The sequence below is a fragment of the Haliaeetus leucocephalus genome, unplaced genomic scaffold (assembly GCF_000737465.1).
Source record: "Haliaeetus leucocephalus isolate CR32 unplaced genomic scaffold, Haliaeetus_leucocephalus-4.0 Scaffold92, whole genome shotgun sequence".
NCBI classification, from domain to species: domain Eukaryota; kingdom Metazoa; phylum Chordata; class Aves; order Accipitriformes; family Accipitridae; genus Haliaeetus; species Haliaeetus leucocephalus.
Genome location: NW_010972528.1, coordinates 11,702,250 through 11,720,840, shown reverse-complemented (window position 1 = coordinate 11,720,840; position 18,591 = coordinate 11,702,250). Strand labels below are relative to the sequence as shown.

General features: G+C 36.4%; 1 protein-coding gene across 2 annotated transcripts; it reads right to left on the bottom strand.

Moving 5' to 3' along the window:
• Positions 1–374: 374 nt before the first annotated feature.
• On the bottom strand, positions 375–16,069 carry GPATCH1 (G patch domain containing 1). 2 transcript variants are annotated; one of them, XM_010585114.1, is made up of 20 exons: positions 15,956–16,069; positions 14,763–14,897; positions 14,392–14,477; positions 13,805–13,965; positions 13,355–13,452; positions 13,131–13,189; positions 12,549–12,794; positions 11,599–11,746; positions 10,777–10,856; positions 9,529–9,733; positions 8,611–8,898; positions 6,603–6,784; positions 6,195–6,322; positions 5,786–5,919; positions 5,279–5,448; positions 4,383–4,587; positions 3,194–3,304; positions 2,584–2,708; positions 1,910–2,055; positions 375–687 (listed from the first exon to the last, which is right to left on the bottom strand). In XM_010585114.1, the coding sequence occupies exons 1-20, from the start codon at positions 16,032–16,034 to the stop codon at positions 666–668; spliced, it is 2,808 nt and encodes a 935-aa protein (XP_010583416.1). In that variant the 5' UTR covers positions 16,035–16,069; the 3' UTR covers positions 375–665. The 2 variants fall into 2 exon arrangements, with proteins under 2 accessions (XP_010583416.1, XP_010583415.1); XM_010585113.1 differs by lacking the exons at positions 375–687; positions 1,910–2,055 and having other exon boundaries at positions 2,203–2,708; positions 15,993–16,065.
• Between the last annotated feature and the right edge of the window lie 2,522 nt (positions 16,070–18,591).

Below are 18,591 nucleotides of genomic sequence, written 5' to 3'. Positions count from 1 at the left end.
CTGCGTTTTAAATGTACTGCATGAAATGAAGTGGTATAAACAGTTTCCATTGTACTGCATAAAATAAGGTAGATTATAATTATAGTACTAAAATATTAGTACATTAGCCTTAATTTGTGTCAAAATGACAGTTTATTGGTTTAGACCTGCTATGGTAAATGCTATATACAATTTGGAGATGTAAAAATAACTCCAAGTACAACCAGATACTGCAAAACTGCAATGTGAAATTCTGCGTTAGACTCATTAAAAATACTTGCACCCAATACAAATTTTACATTGCTTTAGTTTTTAGCTTCCTAATTTAATTCAGACTGAAACTTACTCTGCAGCATTTTAGAGGTCCTAGGCAATGACTTACCATACAAAACTGATTTGTAATACTTAAGTTTATTAAAATATCTGGTTTCATGTTAATTAAAACAGAGCCTGCAGTATTTCAGATTATGCTGCCCAGAAAGGGGTCTTTTCAACATTCCATAATCCATACATTTTGAACATCTGAAGCATCACAAAATAAACATATGCATATTTACTTTCAAACAATTTCAATATGAATACAGTATCTACAGTGCTTCAAAGTATACATGATTGATCTACCATCATGGAGGAGATCAAAAATTTGGTATCAAATCACACAACACTGAAGAAAACAAGCTACCTCTTCAATACTGAAGTTGTTTTAATCTAAAAGGGAGAAACAAAAAGAAAGAGGTCAGACTGATCAGTAACATACACCATTAAGAACATTTAATTACTTAAACTAAGATTTAACAAACAGCTCAAGAGAGAGATCCGAGTTATGCAAAATAAAAACATTTTCTCAGTGATGTAGAGACATGCAAATGTGAAGACTTCCAAAATAACTGTTTGTACAAGGAAGTCTAACTATTTTGTGCAAAAAGCATAAAAACATATTTTAGCTATTTAGAAATCAAAGGAGAAGTAGTTTGGTTTTTTAGTAAGAAAACACCAATACATAACTGAAGCTTAGTTCCAAAGGAATGGAAGGCAGAGTCCTTTTGAATGCCAGCCCTTCCATTAGTACAGGTCCATTCCACTAAACACTTAGCCCCCAATCATTTTGCCATTAGGCTGACTGGATGTGGTATTTCAACAAATACCTTGAGACCTCTCCTCCAGCTAGTAAGAGACACTAAACAGAAGACAATGCAGTGACTGTTCCACAGGGGATGCACTTAAAGTTGACTATGATCTGAACTAGAGACAGTTACTTTTGCTTGTACTTCAACTGTGTGAGCAAAATGAAATTGTTAATCGTTCTCATTCAACTTTCACATTTCTGTTGGCACTACATTCAAGTCTCTAGTTTATAAAAATCTAACAGCACAGTCTAAATTTAGCAGACATGTACATGACTCAAGCATTGTTCTGCTTGCTTCTCTGCTCCTTGCTCAAGCACAGAATTATCTTAAGCATCAATGCCACACAATGGATCTATTTGAATTGGATCTTTTGGTAATTGCCAACAAACCGAAGCAGACTCAAAACATTCTGAAGCAGACAACGTTCCTTCCAATATTTCCAAGTAAAGAGAAGCAGACAAAGTAACAGAAACATGAATCACAACCTGCACTTGTTCAATTTTTAATTCCCACTCAAAATACCTTCCAAAAATATCAGTAATCTCTAACTATAACCTCCATTAATTAGCAGAGTTGCGTATTTAGTACCCTTTACCTTAAGGGGCTTCTATCCTAAAATTACCTTCTAGATTAATATGCCTAATATTTGTAATCTTTCCTTTCAAAATCCTGCTCAGTTTTTTTATTGAAAAGACTGGCTGATCCATATTTGCTGCAATTAGGTTCACTAGAATGACAACTCAAATTGAGGTTTTGGTTATTCACTGCAAAATTTCAAGTGTTTAAATAAACTTTCTGTTTACCTTCTTAGAAGTTCTTTGGGTGACAAGCCTGTGGTATCTATATCACTAAGGCTGTCACTGCTATCTGCAGTGTCTGAGCTGCTGTCTTTTTCTGATTTTTTATTCTTGTGTTTTCCTTTGTTTTTCTGTTTCTTATGTTTCTTTTTCTGTAAAAAGAAGAGAAACAATCCCTTATTTCATTGTGAAAGACTTGGGTTTTTCTGAAAGGCAACAACAGCAAAAAGTGGATTTCAGTGTAGACTCCGAGCTTAACTGAAACAGAACACTTAACAATAACTCTTTTCCATTACTCAGACTGAGCTAAAAAAATACATACGAAAATCATCCATTTCATCCCAAGCACTCAACCCCCCCTAAAATAGGAATTTCTTTATTATTATTATTTGTATACAAGCCATGAATTATATGCAGTTCCCAGAATATGCCTGACATCTTCAGCATACAACATTAAACCACCTACAATATTGTATCTGCAGTCACATTGTATATATGGAAAAAGCAGCACCCCAGTTCGCTAATTTTCTGTTCTGAAGTTCAGGGTTCAAGACACCTGAGAAAATCTGTTGCATAAGTTCTAGTCCCAGTATATCTATTTTCTACAACCTAGCATAAATAATAAAAAATTTTGACTGGCAGATCAAAGAATCAATAAAATGTTTATTTAAATTAAATACCTTTTCCTTTTTGTGTTTGTGTTCTCTCTTAGTCTTGTGTTTCTCTCTGTTCTTCCTATGTTTTTCTTTCCTACTAGGCCCAGGAAAACTTGCTGGCACCACTGGTTCTTGTTGCAAAGTAGGGCCTAAAGCGCAAAGTAAATGCAGAAACAAACAAACAAACAAACAAACAAACAAGACAAAAAAAAAAGGTAATTTTATTATTAAACTCTGTTACTTTTGAAAGTTTAAAAAAAAAACCAACCAAACAAACCCTAAGCTTTCGAATGGAAATTAAATGTCTACAAATCCTAACTGCAACCTTCGTACTGTAATTAAATGCCTTTGCAATCTGTTGTTAAAAGAAATTGCAAGGCTGGTCCTATATTTTCACTACAATTTTTTATCATTGCCTCTATAGAGCTACAACAAAATTGGTACACAGGCAAAGAGGTTCCTGCTAATGGATTACAGCATGGTAACAAAGCATTTACTGATGCCAGTTTGACATAACACAGGCATTTATGAGGTAAAGTGCCTATTCACAGATGTTTTTTAAAAAGAAATATCATATATCTTACATACAACTTCAGTGTGCAGAATTTACACACTAGAAGTCTACAGAACCTACCGGAAGAAAAAGCTGGAGGCAACTTTGGTCCAAATTCCTCTGTTTCATCCAGTTCCTGCTTTGAAGTAGGCAACAAAGAAACACCAGGATCAGTTGTAGCAGCCGCGTTCTCTACGAAAAAAAAACAAAAAACAACTTCTTTATTTGAAAGGAAAATAAGGTAACACTTCTTCCAAGAAGTGCTGAAGAAAGTTAAAGGAGGCTTTCCAAAAACCTCTAAGCAAGCAAATTGATCAGCACCCTATATCTCTGTGGACTGCTTTGGCCAACTGGATAGCTGATATTCGGAAACACATCAACATACTGTTTTGTTTTTACTTTTCTTTTTAATCAAAATTGACCTTTTACACTATACAATTACTAATTAAATTTGTATCGGTGCATGCGTTTGCTTTCATTTAATAACACAGTACTACTCTTCTATTACTTCAAAGGAATAAAAGACTCCACAAGAACTATAAAGTTAATAAACACTAAAAGTTAGATGTTAACAGAACCAACTGTGACAGTAAGTAGACAAAGTATTTCCATTGTAAGTTAAGTATATTGTACATTTTGCTAATTTAATCACATCCTGGAAATATGGGAACTTTCTTCAGCTCCCATAGTAAAATTTAATATGGAGGAGAGTAAAAGATTGGTCTTCTCCCTCTCTTGTGCAAGTGTTCTGGCAACTTCTATAACTAGAATACAAATAAAATGCAACTTTTTGATGTCTTGTTAAATTACTTCAACATTATATTTTACTGGAATGTCAGTAGAGAGTGAATTTAATTATCAAAAGAACTGCAAGTTATTTATTTCTGAATTTGTCAAATATCCACCACAAGACAGTCATAATTTATCAATCTATCTTACAATTTATCATAGGTATAAAAGTTTCCCTGTATTTCTCAGTGAAGAATGCTCTAACATTAGATGTTTTGCTCCCCCTCACTGTTTAACAAGCATGTTCCATAGGGCAGTTTGTTTGTAAAATCTATGCAAGACACATGGCAACATAAATAACACTATAACATGCAAGACCTTATTCAGTGCTGTACTAGTCACATTTTCTACATGCCCAGCTCCACCAATGCCAGATGATCTGCACAAGAGCATAACACTATTCGAGCAGTCCTGGAGTATTTGATTCACAAATGAAACTTTTACAAGGTATTTAAAAAAATGAACATCCATTAAGTACTACCTTGTACATTAGATGAAGAACTGTCTGGTAGATCAACTTGCTTGGTGGTTTCTGAATCGGTTACTGAAGTAGTTGGTTGCTGTTCATCATCACTCTCTTCTTCAGAGGAAGATGATTTTTCATCTGAGGAACTCACAAAGATGGCCTTAAATAAGTCCATGGATGGTCTGCTTTCTTCTTCCTGATCCTTCTCTTCATTAGCTACCTGCAAAACAGCATTGTAACAAACTGTATTTAAACACTAAAGAAACTAAATCTCCCTCTGATAAGTAACAACTTCAAACATGCTGACATGTATTTACAAAACACTCAAATTATCACAATAGCTGTGAGATACACAATCTTAGGAACTGCTAATCCAAAATAGTAAAACTCTGAAACACTGCTAAACTAAGTCAATGTCCTGTAAAGGGTAGTACAATTTGTGCTACACAGACAGTTGAAAATAGATCCCCAGATATTATAAATTCTAATTCATTAATTCAAACTTCAATTATACACCGTTAAATTTAAGCAAAAGGAAAACATCACCTTTTTCCCCAAAGTATGCATCCTCCTCCATTCATAGCAGAAAAAAAACATATTCTGTGCCTGTGAGCAAAGTTGGTGTAAGGGACTGAATTTAACTCCCAGACCACTGAGCTACATTTTTTCTTCTCTTAAGCTGCTACGTCAAGTACAGTCATACTTGCTGTCCTTGTATGTGTAAATGTTTTACATCTCAGAGTTATAACCTCAAAATTCTTCGAATACCATCTCACATCTTTGCTTATCCTGAGTTTGCTCTTCTGCAAACTGATCTGTATCAAATTAATTCATATATTACCCAACCTTATTTCAGGGTTTTGAAGGTTTACAGCTATTCCCTTGAAGTTCAAACACCATTGTAAACTCACCTCAGTGGGAAGAGTTTCACTCAGCCCAGTTCCACATTCTTCTGTCGCTGGCAATGGTGGTTGCTGCTGAACATCAGCTTTTGATCTAGCAAGACTAATGAATTCACTGATAGAATCTTTTTTCTCCTTCTCTTTATCTGACACATCCCATCTTGAAGGTTTCTTTGGTTCTAAAAACATCCCAAACATTCAAATCAGTTGCATGCCAAATTATCTTGAATTTCACGGCCTGCTTGATTTTAAATTACTCTGCTTCTTCAATATAGCTGGACATTTTTTTAAATCTTTCTAATGAATATCTGACCTATAAAGGTCTTCTAGGCAGAAGAAATTAGCATAATATCACTGACTTCAGTTTTTATGTCACTGAATTTATTTTCAACTTCTTTGTTTGGGTTTTTTAATTAAAAAAAAAAGAGGGTTGATAAGTTCTCCATCACAAAGATGAGCTTTTTCTATACTATTATCTCATTTATAGCTAAATTAATAAACTAACAACAAACTTACTGTTGACACTGTTATTCTGTTGGATTTTTTCATTTGTTGCTTGAGTTACAGATGTGGTGGGCTCAGGCAGAGTTAAGAAATTAAACACAGAATACTTGTCTCGTTTCACTTTTGGTAGCCCAACAATGGAAGAACTAGAGGGAAATAAAAACGTTTGTTGATTATCGTTTTCAACACAGAAAAGGCCTCAAATTGTCTACAACAAGCTGAAACACCTACAGTAGTCCTTAAAACACATACTATTTTGTCAGAAGTCACCATGTTTAATGAGGTAAATAAAAACATTAGGCAGTTCTGTATTACATCTACTATGACACAAAGAGAAAACATCAAGCCAGATTTTCCACAAGCAAATGAAAAACTCAGGATTTTCAAAAAGTATTAAAAATATCAGTATCAATCATCTTACTCAGGATATGGATCAGGAACATTAAATCTTTTACACAACAGTTTTTCAGGATGCCATTCAAACTTGTCTCTTGTGAGTTTGCCAAACATCTTCATCTTCACAGCAGTTTCCTTATCATCAGTATCATTCTGAAAAAGTCAAACATTTCTAGCTGCTAAATAAGTAACAACTTACTGAAGTGACTATTACTGTTTTAAGACTTAAAAACAGGACAGAAACATAAATATTTAAGTGTAGTTTAACAAATCACTGCTTTGTATGCAGTGAGCGTTTTCAAAAGTTTGCTAAACAGAAGGGCAACAAAACATTGACATTATATCTACAAGAGAGTGTTAAAGAATTTTGGAAGTCAGGGTTAAGGCAGCAACTTCAGCTCCAATGTACTAAAAGACTGTGAACAGCATATACCTCTTGGTCCCGAGGAACTTCGACTTTGTCAACATCATCTTCATATTTGGCCCGGGTAAACCTGGATGACAGTGTTGAATTTGAGGATTTGTAAAACATTGCTGCACGGAAGAACTCTTCTTGTTCCCTTCCTCGCTCCCATTCTGTCATACTCGGATCTAAATAATGCTCCAATGTATCTACCATAAAATAAGGAGAGAAATGCTCAGCAGAGATTACAGCTTACTTAGGTCTGATGCTTTTTAAACAAAAAATAAGACAATAAGCAAACATCCTTGCAAGTATTTAACGAGTATTTAGTTTAAGGATAGTATTAATCTCAACTGTGTTATTCCTTAATTAAGCGAGGTAGTTTTTCAAGATGGCAAGAATGATAGCATTTGCCAAATGCAAGACAGATATTTTAAATAATTTTACTTGTAATGCTGACTCCTTACTCATTGCCCCTAAGGAATGTTCAAAATACTTTACGTATTTAATAGGTGTTTAAAAAAAAAAAAAAAAAAGTATAATCCAAAGCTTTATCAAGTAACTAAAACACAGAACAAAAAAGTTCACCAGCAAGCAAGCCTGGCCAGGCTTTGGTAACTTCAGGAGGCTTTCTGATAGATAAATTGCCCACTGATAAGTACAGATTTTGGTCACAGGTTTTTGTAAACAATACAGACCCTGTTTAAAGCAACAGGTTCGCATTTGCTCCCAGAAAGAATAGGAAATAACACCAGCCAAGCAAAGACTCTTACAAACAGAATTTTAATCATTCAAGGTATTTAAATATTCCTGCATTTTCATCATTATTACTAAGGAGGCACTTACAGTCAGTCATAAAAGAATACTCAATTTTAGACAGGAAAAAACCCACTTCCTTCCTGAATGGAAGAACTATGGGTTCAAAGCTGAAGTACTCTGTCCCAATGCAGTAACTAGAAAAGGCTACTGACCAGGAAATCTTTTTTCATGCAGTGAAAAGGATTATTTAAAAAAAATCCTAAAATAAAAAAACTAGGTTTTCTACCCAACACTACACCCTTTCCTCTGCAAAACTTTGCTGATGCCCTTTTTCTTCTTCCCCAATAACCCATCTGTACCTGAAAATTTAAAAACAAACCAACCCCTACTTTTTTTATTTTAAGACAATCCATATTCACCTGCTGCTGCTGAACTCCCTAGTTCAGATTTCAGTTTTTTATGCCTTACAGAAAAATCACAGTACTTGGGAACTCACCACAAGCCATCGTAAGTACCTGGTTTAACGTAAGATACACCACAGTATGATTTAATAGCACACACCTAAACAAAACAGGAGACCAAAACAGCACGAAAACAGCAGATGAAGAGGGCTGGGTTTTTTTGGTTTTGAGTAAGAGCTCGGCATGTATGCTATGATTTTACAGCCACGAATTTTTCTGAGAACATAAGTGACAGTATCCAAAGAACATGTAATACAAGCTTTGACAAGTGTGAACTACTTCATTGACTTTAGGGTCCTTATCTCCTCTGCAAGTATAGGGTACGGGTTTCTTTTGATTTTTCCTGCTGTTCTACTGTGATCTGATAATCCTTCTGCCTTTATAGGATCTGTCAGTTTTACTCCTCAAAAGAAGCAAACTAAATTAAAAGGCTTGTTCCATGCATAGTTTATGGTACTCAAAGCTGAAGTCTATTTTGGCAAATGAAAGAAGGGAAACCCAGGCAATTAAGTAGAACTTCACTTCTGCTACAGCATAAAAGTATGAAATGTAATGCATAAAATCAAGTCTTGCTGACACTTAAATTACTGAGCAGTTTTCCTAAAGTCAACACAATTAAATACCTGTAAAATTTTTTTTTATATTGGCCCTAAAAAGAAGTAGAGGGAGAAACGCTGTGGAATTCAGGAAGAGAACTCATAGTGAGCATAAAATGCATCAGAACAAAAAAAAAGGGAAAAAAGAAAAGGAAAAAAAAAAATCAATTAAATATTTTTTCAGAGAAAAATTAAAGTGTCAGGATTAATCTCTCCAGTTACCTTTTTCTCCTTGTTTAAGACTTTTCACAAAACTTTCATATCTTTTTTGTTTTTCTGGATTTCTTGCAAATGGTTTGAAGTCACTAGAACCAGCATTTGCTAACTGCCCCTCCAACAACATTTGCCATTTTTGAGAAGCATCATCTGGGGAGGCTGGCTGGAATCTGCTATTTCGTGACTGCTGAGGTAGTATTTTTGCTTTCATTTGTTGTTCAGATGCTTGTTTCACTTCTTTGAGTCTTTCTCTATCTTTCTCAGACAGGTATTCCAAAACAGAAGGAGCCGGACCTAAAACCAAAAAAAGCAATAGGAGGTAAATTGAAATGAAAACAACTATTTCTGCCACTTTAGTGGAGGAAAAAAGCCTACCACTATGCATATACATTCAGAGAAAATGCTCTTAAGCAGCAATAAACAGTATAATGGCAGACATGGCAGATAAAAAATTGGCTACCATTACATGTTTTATGCTATTTACCACATATTTACGTATTACTTTGTTAACTTTACTATTGTATATACAAATGCGAACCACATTTACAAATTACCTTTTTAGTGAACTTGAATGTATTTCAGTGAAACCTCATTTTATAGGAAAAAAAAACTCTCATAGGCTACTATATTCCAAATTCATAATAAGGCCACAAAGAAAAAAAAACCAAACAACACAACAAAACACAATCCCACACATACTTTTCCTCTTTAAAAGATTTAAGTTAATGAAAATACAGGCAGGTATGTCAACAATTCATCTGTTGAGATGAAACTGAACAACAGTAAGGTATTCTAGCTAAGCCAGCTAGAGTTACTATGTTTACATTAGAAAATAGTGTTCAAGACTAGACCAATTTCTTGCTGTTATATAAACAAATAGGAGACCTAAAACACAAGCAAATGTGCAGTCACATATATCAATACCTTTTAGACCAGTCTCTCCTAGTCGTTCCCTCCTCTGAGATGCATTCAAAGCATGCCTGCTTTGTTGTGTCGTATCACTCTCAAGTTTTCCAGTTGATTCCTCTAATGCCTTCTGTAAACGGTAGTTTTCATTCCCAGCTGCTATCACAGGTCGAAAGTAATGGATTGGTCTGTAATTTCGTGGCAGGTCAGGTGGTGGATAAATCTTGGCGGGGGGATGATAAAACAAAAATCCACTGAAATACCAACTCTGTATTTAACACTTACAAGTGTGCTTCAGAAAAAGTCACCTCAATCTAAAAATTCCTCAATTTACATCTTAGCAGTAGAAAGAGATACTACAAGCTACTGCTTCTTTTAGACCCTGTCAGCAAGTGGCACTGTAATACAGACTTTGGGAACAAACTGTTATATTGTTTATATACGTAATGATTATGAAAAATCAGAAAGCAGGCACATCAAGCCACCACAAAATTAACAAGAGCCTTAATATGCATTGCTTTTATTTGAGAAAATGCTCTTGATATTGCTTAATAATTATATTTTTTTTAAATGGAAGTCACATGATTTAATCAGTTAATTGGACTACTGAGTACTTCTGTGCTTACTGTATTTTAATGTCTTTCAAACTCCTTTTCCCCCCATGTTCTTCATTCAAGCTGTTACTTCAAAGGTTATCCCTGTGCCTCCTATATGACTCAATTTTATATACCACACACGATCTTCCTTTTTCTTCATTAGAAAGAGGACCATGTCACACAATTCTGTTTGTCATTCTAATTTATACAAATATATATGGCATAAATGATGCAAACCTGAGAGTAGGGGTAACAAAAGAACGTCTCACTAAAATAGTGAAAGTAGATGAAGCATGGGGCCTGATTTTTTACAGAAAACTGAATGTCACATCTGAAAGATCTAGAAGCAAAAGATGTACATTTTTTTATTTCACAGTTAAATCAAACCATTTCTGCAACTTTATGCCAAGTAACAGTGGATAGTGTGGAAGGCATTTGTTCAAAGCCAGTACATATGCAAAGTTTAAATTCATCCAGTAGTCTGACAAATTTTAGGTTTGTATTGAATAGCCTCCAACACTATAATTTTGCTCATTCAGCAATCTTTATTGCTGACCAGAACTTTTATTTCTAAGAACATGAAAAACATTGATCAACAGTAAAGTCCATACAGCTCACATGTCAATTTGCTGATATTATTCTTAATACAAAAATATCAGTATCTGCTTACCTTGCTTGGAGTTGATGATTTTGATGCCAAGGAAAAACCATCCAAGATTTTGCCTATATATTTAACTTCTTTTTCAGACCCTGCAAAATGACCACAGAGTTGGTCAATATTTAAAACATATATGTTTGGCAAAAAGCATTTTTTCTGAATATTTTCCATTTTTCAATATATTTTATGGAACATAATTGTAAGTTCTTTGTCTTCACTGCCTTTCATTTCAAATTAAGGGTTCTGAATCTGGATTAGTATTATACAGCTAAAAAACTACTACCAGAGATTGCTGTAAGATGAACATGGCTAATAGTGAGGCAACAGTATCACTACCATGCATAGCTAACATCATGAGTGCCATTAATTGTGTACAACTAACATCAACAGTTACTCTAGAAATCACTACAGTATTTCACACACTTAAAAGCTGCACTAAAGATAAAATTATGTCAAGATAAAATTTACAAATGTTATTTGAAAAAACACAAGTGCATCTAAAAAAAAAAATCTCTTTGCAAGTATTGGGTCATATTTTGTCGCCATGATTCATAATCATTTGTTTCCTTCAGTGGAATTGAATGCTGTATCCCACAAAGCAGCACATATTGTCCTTTTAAAAACATAATTTGGGGGTTTAATCTACATAGGATTTTTGGAAATTATTTCCAGATTTGGACACTTCAATATAGAAGGAGTTTCAGATATCAGGTCCAGAAGATACCAGTCCACTGAAAATCAAAATATTTGGAAAACAGAGACTACACTTACGCAATTTTTTTTCCCCCCAAATACAAATTATGCTAGCTCTTTAGATAGAACTACAGTTCTTACTTTTTTTAGATTTATACTGCTTAGGCGCTGTCCAGCCATACAAGCCATCTCCAGGCTCCTCATCTTTTAGAACCGTATCATATTTTGACAGTGTTTCAGTTGCATAAATATCATCATCTTCCTCCTCTAAAGCTCCTACGCCAAAAGCCTAAAATATAATTTAAATAAAAATAATGAGAATTCTAAAGTGTAAAAATAATACTTTTAAGTCACATGTCAGAACACATCTACATGTATATCTATCCATCTATACTATATAAGATGTCCAGTATACATATATATACTGGGAAAATTGTACAGCTTCACAAAAAAAGTGCTACCAACTAGTGGGGAAAAAAAACAACCCCGCCTCACCAAACACAAAAGCAAACATATTCCACTCCCTTTGCAGGGAGTGACAGTGAGTTTGGTCTGTACAGGATGAGGACAGCAGCCTAATTCCACAAAGTAATACTTGCAGTCTGACTAAGAGCTTTTTAAGTTCTCAAAAGGGAAAAAATATAAGTTTGCATGAAAACTAAACAAGTATAATTCCCAGTAAACTGACAGTGCTTCTACGTAAGAACCACAAATACCTTGGAGGGAAGCAAAACCTCTCTAGCTGACAGATTCAACATTACTGAAAGTAAAATTGACAAATGTAAACTAAAAACTTATTGAATATTCACTTTCTCTAATCAAAGTAACACAAGAATTTTCTCCACCCAACTATTCAGTGAGGTATTTTATAGTTCTCTTTAACAATATCAATAAATGAAGGCATTTAAGAGTTCTAAGGATTTGCCCACATCTCAAGTAAAAAACAACCAAAAAAATCCTGTTCTCAAACCACAGTTCAGAGTTCTTATAATAACCCTACAAAGAGTAGGTGCCTTCCACAGAAGAAAAAAAACAAAGTTTATTTAGATTTTAGTGCACTAATAATAAAATGCATTTAAAAATGTCCTTACCTGACCTGTAATACCTAGTTTTCTTCCTTTACTGTGCCTCAGATCACCAAGTAAATTGCTTGTGTCTTCAGAACCACCTGTAAAAAGATTCAGGTGTTCTCTTCCAGATACACCAAACAAAGCTTGTGAGGGGTCCAAACCCTTATAGCCAAGTCCATGGACATTCTCTTTTGGAGTCAAATCTACAGGCATTACATCTTTTGGTGCAAATGTCACATTCTCTGGCTGGTATTCATCCTCTTCATCCTCGTACAAAATAAAAGTATGTAACAGCAAATATGACTAAAAGTTTTGTATGTTGAGCTTTTACAACATTACGTTAACATGAGACTAAGCAAGTTTGCATTTCTTAAATTATACATGAAAATATGTATGAGCTACACCTGCTTAGGTAGCAAAACAATAGATTTAGTTACATTAAAACCTTTCTTCACAATAAGCATAGTAAGTATTTATGAATATTTTAACAAAACTGGAACTGCATGTTAAAATACTGTTCAAAGACATCAAAGAAGTTTTTTTTTAAATGTGTTTGCACATATTTTTACATAAGTCAACAAACAGCTTTTGCCTGTTCAATACCTCAGAACCCTCAGACAGTCCAGGTGGTAATGCACAACCATATACTTTCACTCCAGGGTCTGTAAAAGACATAACAGCCTCATATTAAATTACAGTTCTTTATTAAATTTCTCTAAGATTAAAGAAACGGACCAAATAAAAGGAGATTTTAAAATTAACTGTCTATAATCAGTCTCTGAATGCTAACTTTCTATTAACAAGTTCAGGAACTTCACTGAACTTACCAGGTTTCTGCCTGCGTGGCTTTCTTTTGACTCGTGGTCCAATTCCTTGTCCTTCTTTCCAGCCCATTTTTCGTAACAGTTCAACCCCAACTGTTATTCTAAGAAGAAAACAAAAGGAAGAAAAATTACCTCAAACCACATCTTTAATATTCATTGAGAAATAATATACATATATACCTTTCAAAATTATGTTTGTATACCCCACTTTAAAATCAAATCTGAACATATCGACATTTGCATATACACTACATCGCAGTTTGTAAATGTTTACCTGGTACAACTCTGCACATATGAAACAAAAATCCAGGTGGCAGCCACTTAGAAAGTGTAACACTGCAGACCTTCCAATCTCTTTCATTCATTACTGTGGTCAAACATTACTTTTCTAACCAATACCACACTTTTAAGTGAAAGGAATTGTTTGGTTAATATTTATTTAAATTTACTTACTTTGACGGTCCTATTAAATCATCAAATGCGGTGGTTCCTGGAATGGCAGCAACTACTCCTGCAATCTGTCTAGCTTTCTCTTTTATTCTGTCTTTAGCTTTGGATGCAAAGTCATCTGTGGTTGTAATATCTTTTGGTGCTATCCCAAATTCACTAAGATCCTGGAAAATATAGACAAAATGGAAAAATTAAGAATATGTTTCCCTCAAATGCTTACTTACTGTAATGGTAAAGGAAAGAACACAGGATATGACCCTCATATTGGCTAAATTTTTCAAGCCATTTATACAGTTGCTTTCTCAATAACTTGAATGGTCATATTTTAAACAGCATCAAAACTATTTGTATTTTCTAATAAAGTGAAAGGGTTGAATTTTAGGGTTTTTTTAATATTGAGATTACAGAAACTTCTTAAATGAATCTATGAAACATCCTATAGGACCTAGCAGTATAACACTGTATACAAGAAGCAATTTTAAAGTTACTTCCATTTTCACTATATAAGTTCTTTAGAAGAGTTCACTGCCTGAAAAACCTGCTGTCATGGCAAGTACTTCCAAAAGATTTGTATTCCTTTCTAAATGTACCTCTTCATCCATGAAGTCTTCTGGTCCAAGAACGGTTCTGTCTGCTCTCTTCTGCCGTGATGATACAAAAGCTGAAGGAGTCCATCCTTTAAAGAAATTAAAATATCTAATTAAGGTACTGTAAACTGCAACATAATATTTGAAAAGAATTCAAACATTTCAACCTTATACCTTAAGGATACATCAAGGGAACATCTACAGAACTACAGTCCAAAAACTCATGGGGAAATAACTTCAACAATACTGTTTCAACTATTTACAGTATGATGAATAGCAGGGGAAAAAAATGCATAATGACAGTAATTTGTTTACACTAACACTAAATTATGGTAATCAATTAACCCTTCCCAGAGGACGGAAAAACATCTAACCTTCCTTTGTGCCAACAGTGTTAAAGTAACCAGCAGAGAAACCACCAGTAAACGCTCCATGGAAACGCTGATATCGTCCCTTTGCATCTTTAACAGTCTGTTCTTGAAGAGGAACCGGCTTTTTAATTCGTTCACCTACAATCAGATAAATCAGAAACTAAGTCACAACACTGCATAAAGAATGGACTCTCCACTTGCTCCAGACGCCATTTCTTCTTTGCAATTAAGAACTGGATCAAACAGTAGCCACCCTGAAGTGGAAAGCATCAGCAGTTTATGTTTATTCTCACCCTACTTTAAACACTTGTATACACTGCTGATGTACACTGCTCAAGTAAAAGCACTGAGTGTTCAAATAGAAATCCTAAATTCTAATGAGTTCCAAGAATTTTTTTTCCACTGTGAAAGGACACTTTTAGTTATTAAGTATGCAAAACCCCCGACAGCACTTTATCACTTAAGTAATTGTCTTGAGAAATTATACCACATCAGAACTGTCCAAAACTGAAACAAAACACAAAGCTATCGACTCCGAGATAAACATTTGCACCTTTTAAACCATATTTCTATGAATTAAGTGGCACAGACTCAGGAGTCACAGCGGTACAGAAGTCCTTGGATGATGCTGAATCTGTCTCATCGATATAAGCACAAGACGTTCACGTTAGCGTAACTGTGTGTACTTGAGCTGTTATACTTGAACTCCACTTTTTTTTGAGGCTTCGGGAAAGGACAGAAAGAACGACAGGCCCCGAGCTGAACCAGAACCGTGCCGGCACAAAGCCTGGGGAACCCCAGGCCCACACCCGCATGCCGAAAAGCCGGTGTAGTGCCGAGAGGCCTTTTTCACGCTGCCGTCGCGGGAAGCCTGCCTGCCTGGTTCCCAGGCTGTTTTACCCCGCGGCCCATCGCCCAGGGCCGGCACCAGCACCCCTCTGGCAGGCCAGCACGGCTGCCAAGGCAGCCCCTACGCCCCACGGCGGCAGGAGAAAGGGAAGGCAGGTCTGCGCTGGGCCCACACAGCACAGCTTTCCCGAAGTGAAGGCCGTAGGGAGGCGTACAGCAGCCCCGAACCGGGCCGTCCGGGACACCCCGGCCCCAGCCCCTCACGCCGGGCTGCCTCCCCAGCGCCCGCCGCAAGGAATGCCGGAGGTACCGAGGAGGAGCAAGGCGAGCTCCCTGCGGGCCCTTACCCTCCTGCAGGGGCTGCAGCGCGGTCCCATAGCTCACCAGATCCTCCTCCTCGCTGTCACTGGACTCCGCCGCCGCCATCTTGCCGCGCCGGTGGCTCGCGCAGGACTGGGCTGCGTCACGTCAGGGAGGCGAGGCGCCGCCGGCGCCGCCTGCGCTGGGGCGGGAGGGGCGGGAGAGAGCTCCGCCGCCGCCATCGGCCCGATCCTCCCCTCAGGGACCGCCGTTGCGCCCCGTCGGCCGCCAAGCCCAGCGCGGTAGCAAGGACGCCTCTCGGTCGCCGTCGCGGAGGGCGTTTCCTGCGGGGAGCTACGGCAAAGCGGGGCGGGCACGGCGGTGACCGGAGCCTGCCCCGGCCGCGCGGCGTCACTCCCGCGCAACCGGCGTCGGTTTAAGAGGTCGCAAAGCCCGGCATTTTCGGTGACTCCGGCCAGCCCCTTCGGCCCGGGGGACTCTGTGAAGAACGCTGGGAAACGCTACCGTGTGCTGCTCCAAATCAACGGCCCGAAATGCTCTTTGGTGTCTTCAACGACGCTAGAAAGCGTCAAACTCTTGATAGTCGATGGCCGTCCCGTCAGCTGCCTCGGAACGTCAAACGCACCGCGTCAGGCCCACTCGCAAAACGCCTCGGGACTAAGGGCCGGGAGAAGGACAGCAGAAATTTTCTGTGAAACAAATTCTGTCTAAAGGTGTAAAGGGAACTCCACCCTGAATCAATATGTCCAAGGGAGGTGTGCATTTAACTCAGTGACAGTCTTTTGCAGATAATGGGAAGATTTGCTTAACCACGTTGTTTTACGAGTTGTTAAAAAAAAATGTGCACAGGAATCCGTGCAGAAGTCTCTGCATTCAGAGCTTCATCCCTCAAGGCTTTCGGGTACCTCTGCATATCGCTGGGGAGTCTTGTATAATGAGAAAAACTTCCACTGAATGCATTTTATACAAAGAGCACATAAGAACCAATAAATATTCACCAGTAAAACCCAAGTGTTCAAAATTTGGATTTTAATTTTGTGGCTTTTCACGGTGTTATTAATGAGAAACTCATAATGACGATTTTGATTAATTTGGTTTCTCAAGCTTACGTTTTACATTAATACTCAGATTCACTAAAAGAACAATATATTATAAATTTAAAACAAACAAACAAACCAAACAACCACAAACCCAAACAAAAACTGCTTCATTTTGTGCTGACAATAGATTCTACCAATCCACAACTTTTATAAGCAAGTATCATCAGTTTCTTGAAATCCTTGAAAATAAATCACAACACAGTCTCTAAAAGATGCCTGCCCTTAATAAATAAGACTTCTGCAAGTTTAGTGGCACATTCTCTAACCCAGTATTTGTGTATGTTTGTATACACAGAACTGGTTTCTTTCACAGTGAAACTACCTGAGTTTCGTGTGGTTTCAGGTTTCCATAGGAAATATTTACACGGTTCCATGCAAATAGGAAGTACTCTGTTTAATTTAGGTCTCCGATCCACTTAAAAACAATATAGTAGAAGCCACAGACATTTATCTACATGCATTATCTTTTCTCATCATTACTAATTAGTAAGCAGTTAGCTAGAACACATAGTGGCAAAATGAGTTGTTAGCACAGTTGCTGTTTCTCTTTGTTTAGGAAATAATTGTTCCTGAATAGTCAATTCTATGTGCCTTTGATTTAACACACAGGCTTGAATAAACCTTTTTTGCACAATGTTAACAGAAAATCTTTTGAGTGTCTTGTCTGTTATGTTCAAAGAGTTGGGGTAATCAAATCTCGAAGTTTTTTTCTCTTTAAGGGTTTTATCAGGTTAGAATTTTATTTGCATCCCAGTGGTATTTCCTTCTCCATGGTTTATAATTATCTCCTGTTTATAATTGTTAAACCAGGTGACAATTGCTATTTGTAGCTGTTAAACAAGACTAATTCCAGTGTCTTGATAATTGTAATGAAACTGAAATATTAGTAAATCTGGATAGCTTAGGTTTAAAATAAATTCTTTTACAGTCATTTGGTTGGTGAAAAAAAAAATCTACATTTTGAATGAATGCTCAAATAATTGTTAGTACATATAATGCTGAAATTGAGCCCCTAAGCCATAGATGGACTTCAGGCTTTAGTTTTGCAATAAATTTTCAACATCTACTTTTGAATTAGTGCATCAAGAAGGTCAACCATAAAAGTGTCTTCCTATAGCTTTTGTTATAGTCTTTAAAACCGGTTCCTCAAATAGATAACTTATTGTTATGTGAGTCAATGGAACTTCAAACTAAAAGCAGCATAACATACATAAAAGAAGGAAGCAAAAATTTGATTCATTTACAGGGGTATTAAAAACATGTTAAAAAAGGAAAACATAAGTACAGAAAGTATAAAATTACAATATTAAATACACTACCTTTTTATTTTTCAAAACGCAGCAAAACCAGTCAGCTTGACTTCACCTCTGCCTTATCTTGTGTTCAATGGGAATATTCCCCTGAATATTCTTCCTGCCAACACATGGCTACTGTATCAGTTGATGAAAGAGACGTGAAGTACAGACCCTGAGGCATTGTTTTAGCTTCTACAAAGTGCTAATTTTCATTTTTTAAAACAATGAAGAGCAAAAAAAAGAGATAACGAATATTGTCCTTAAGTA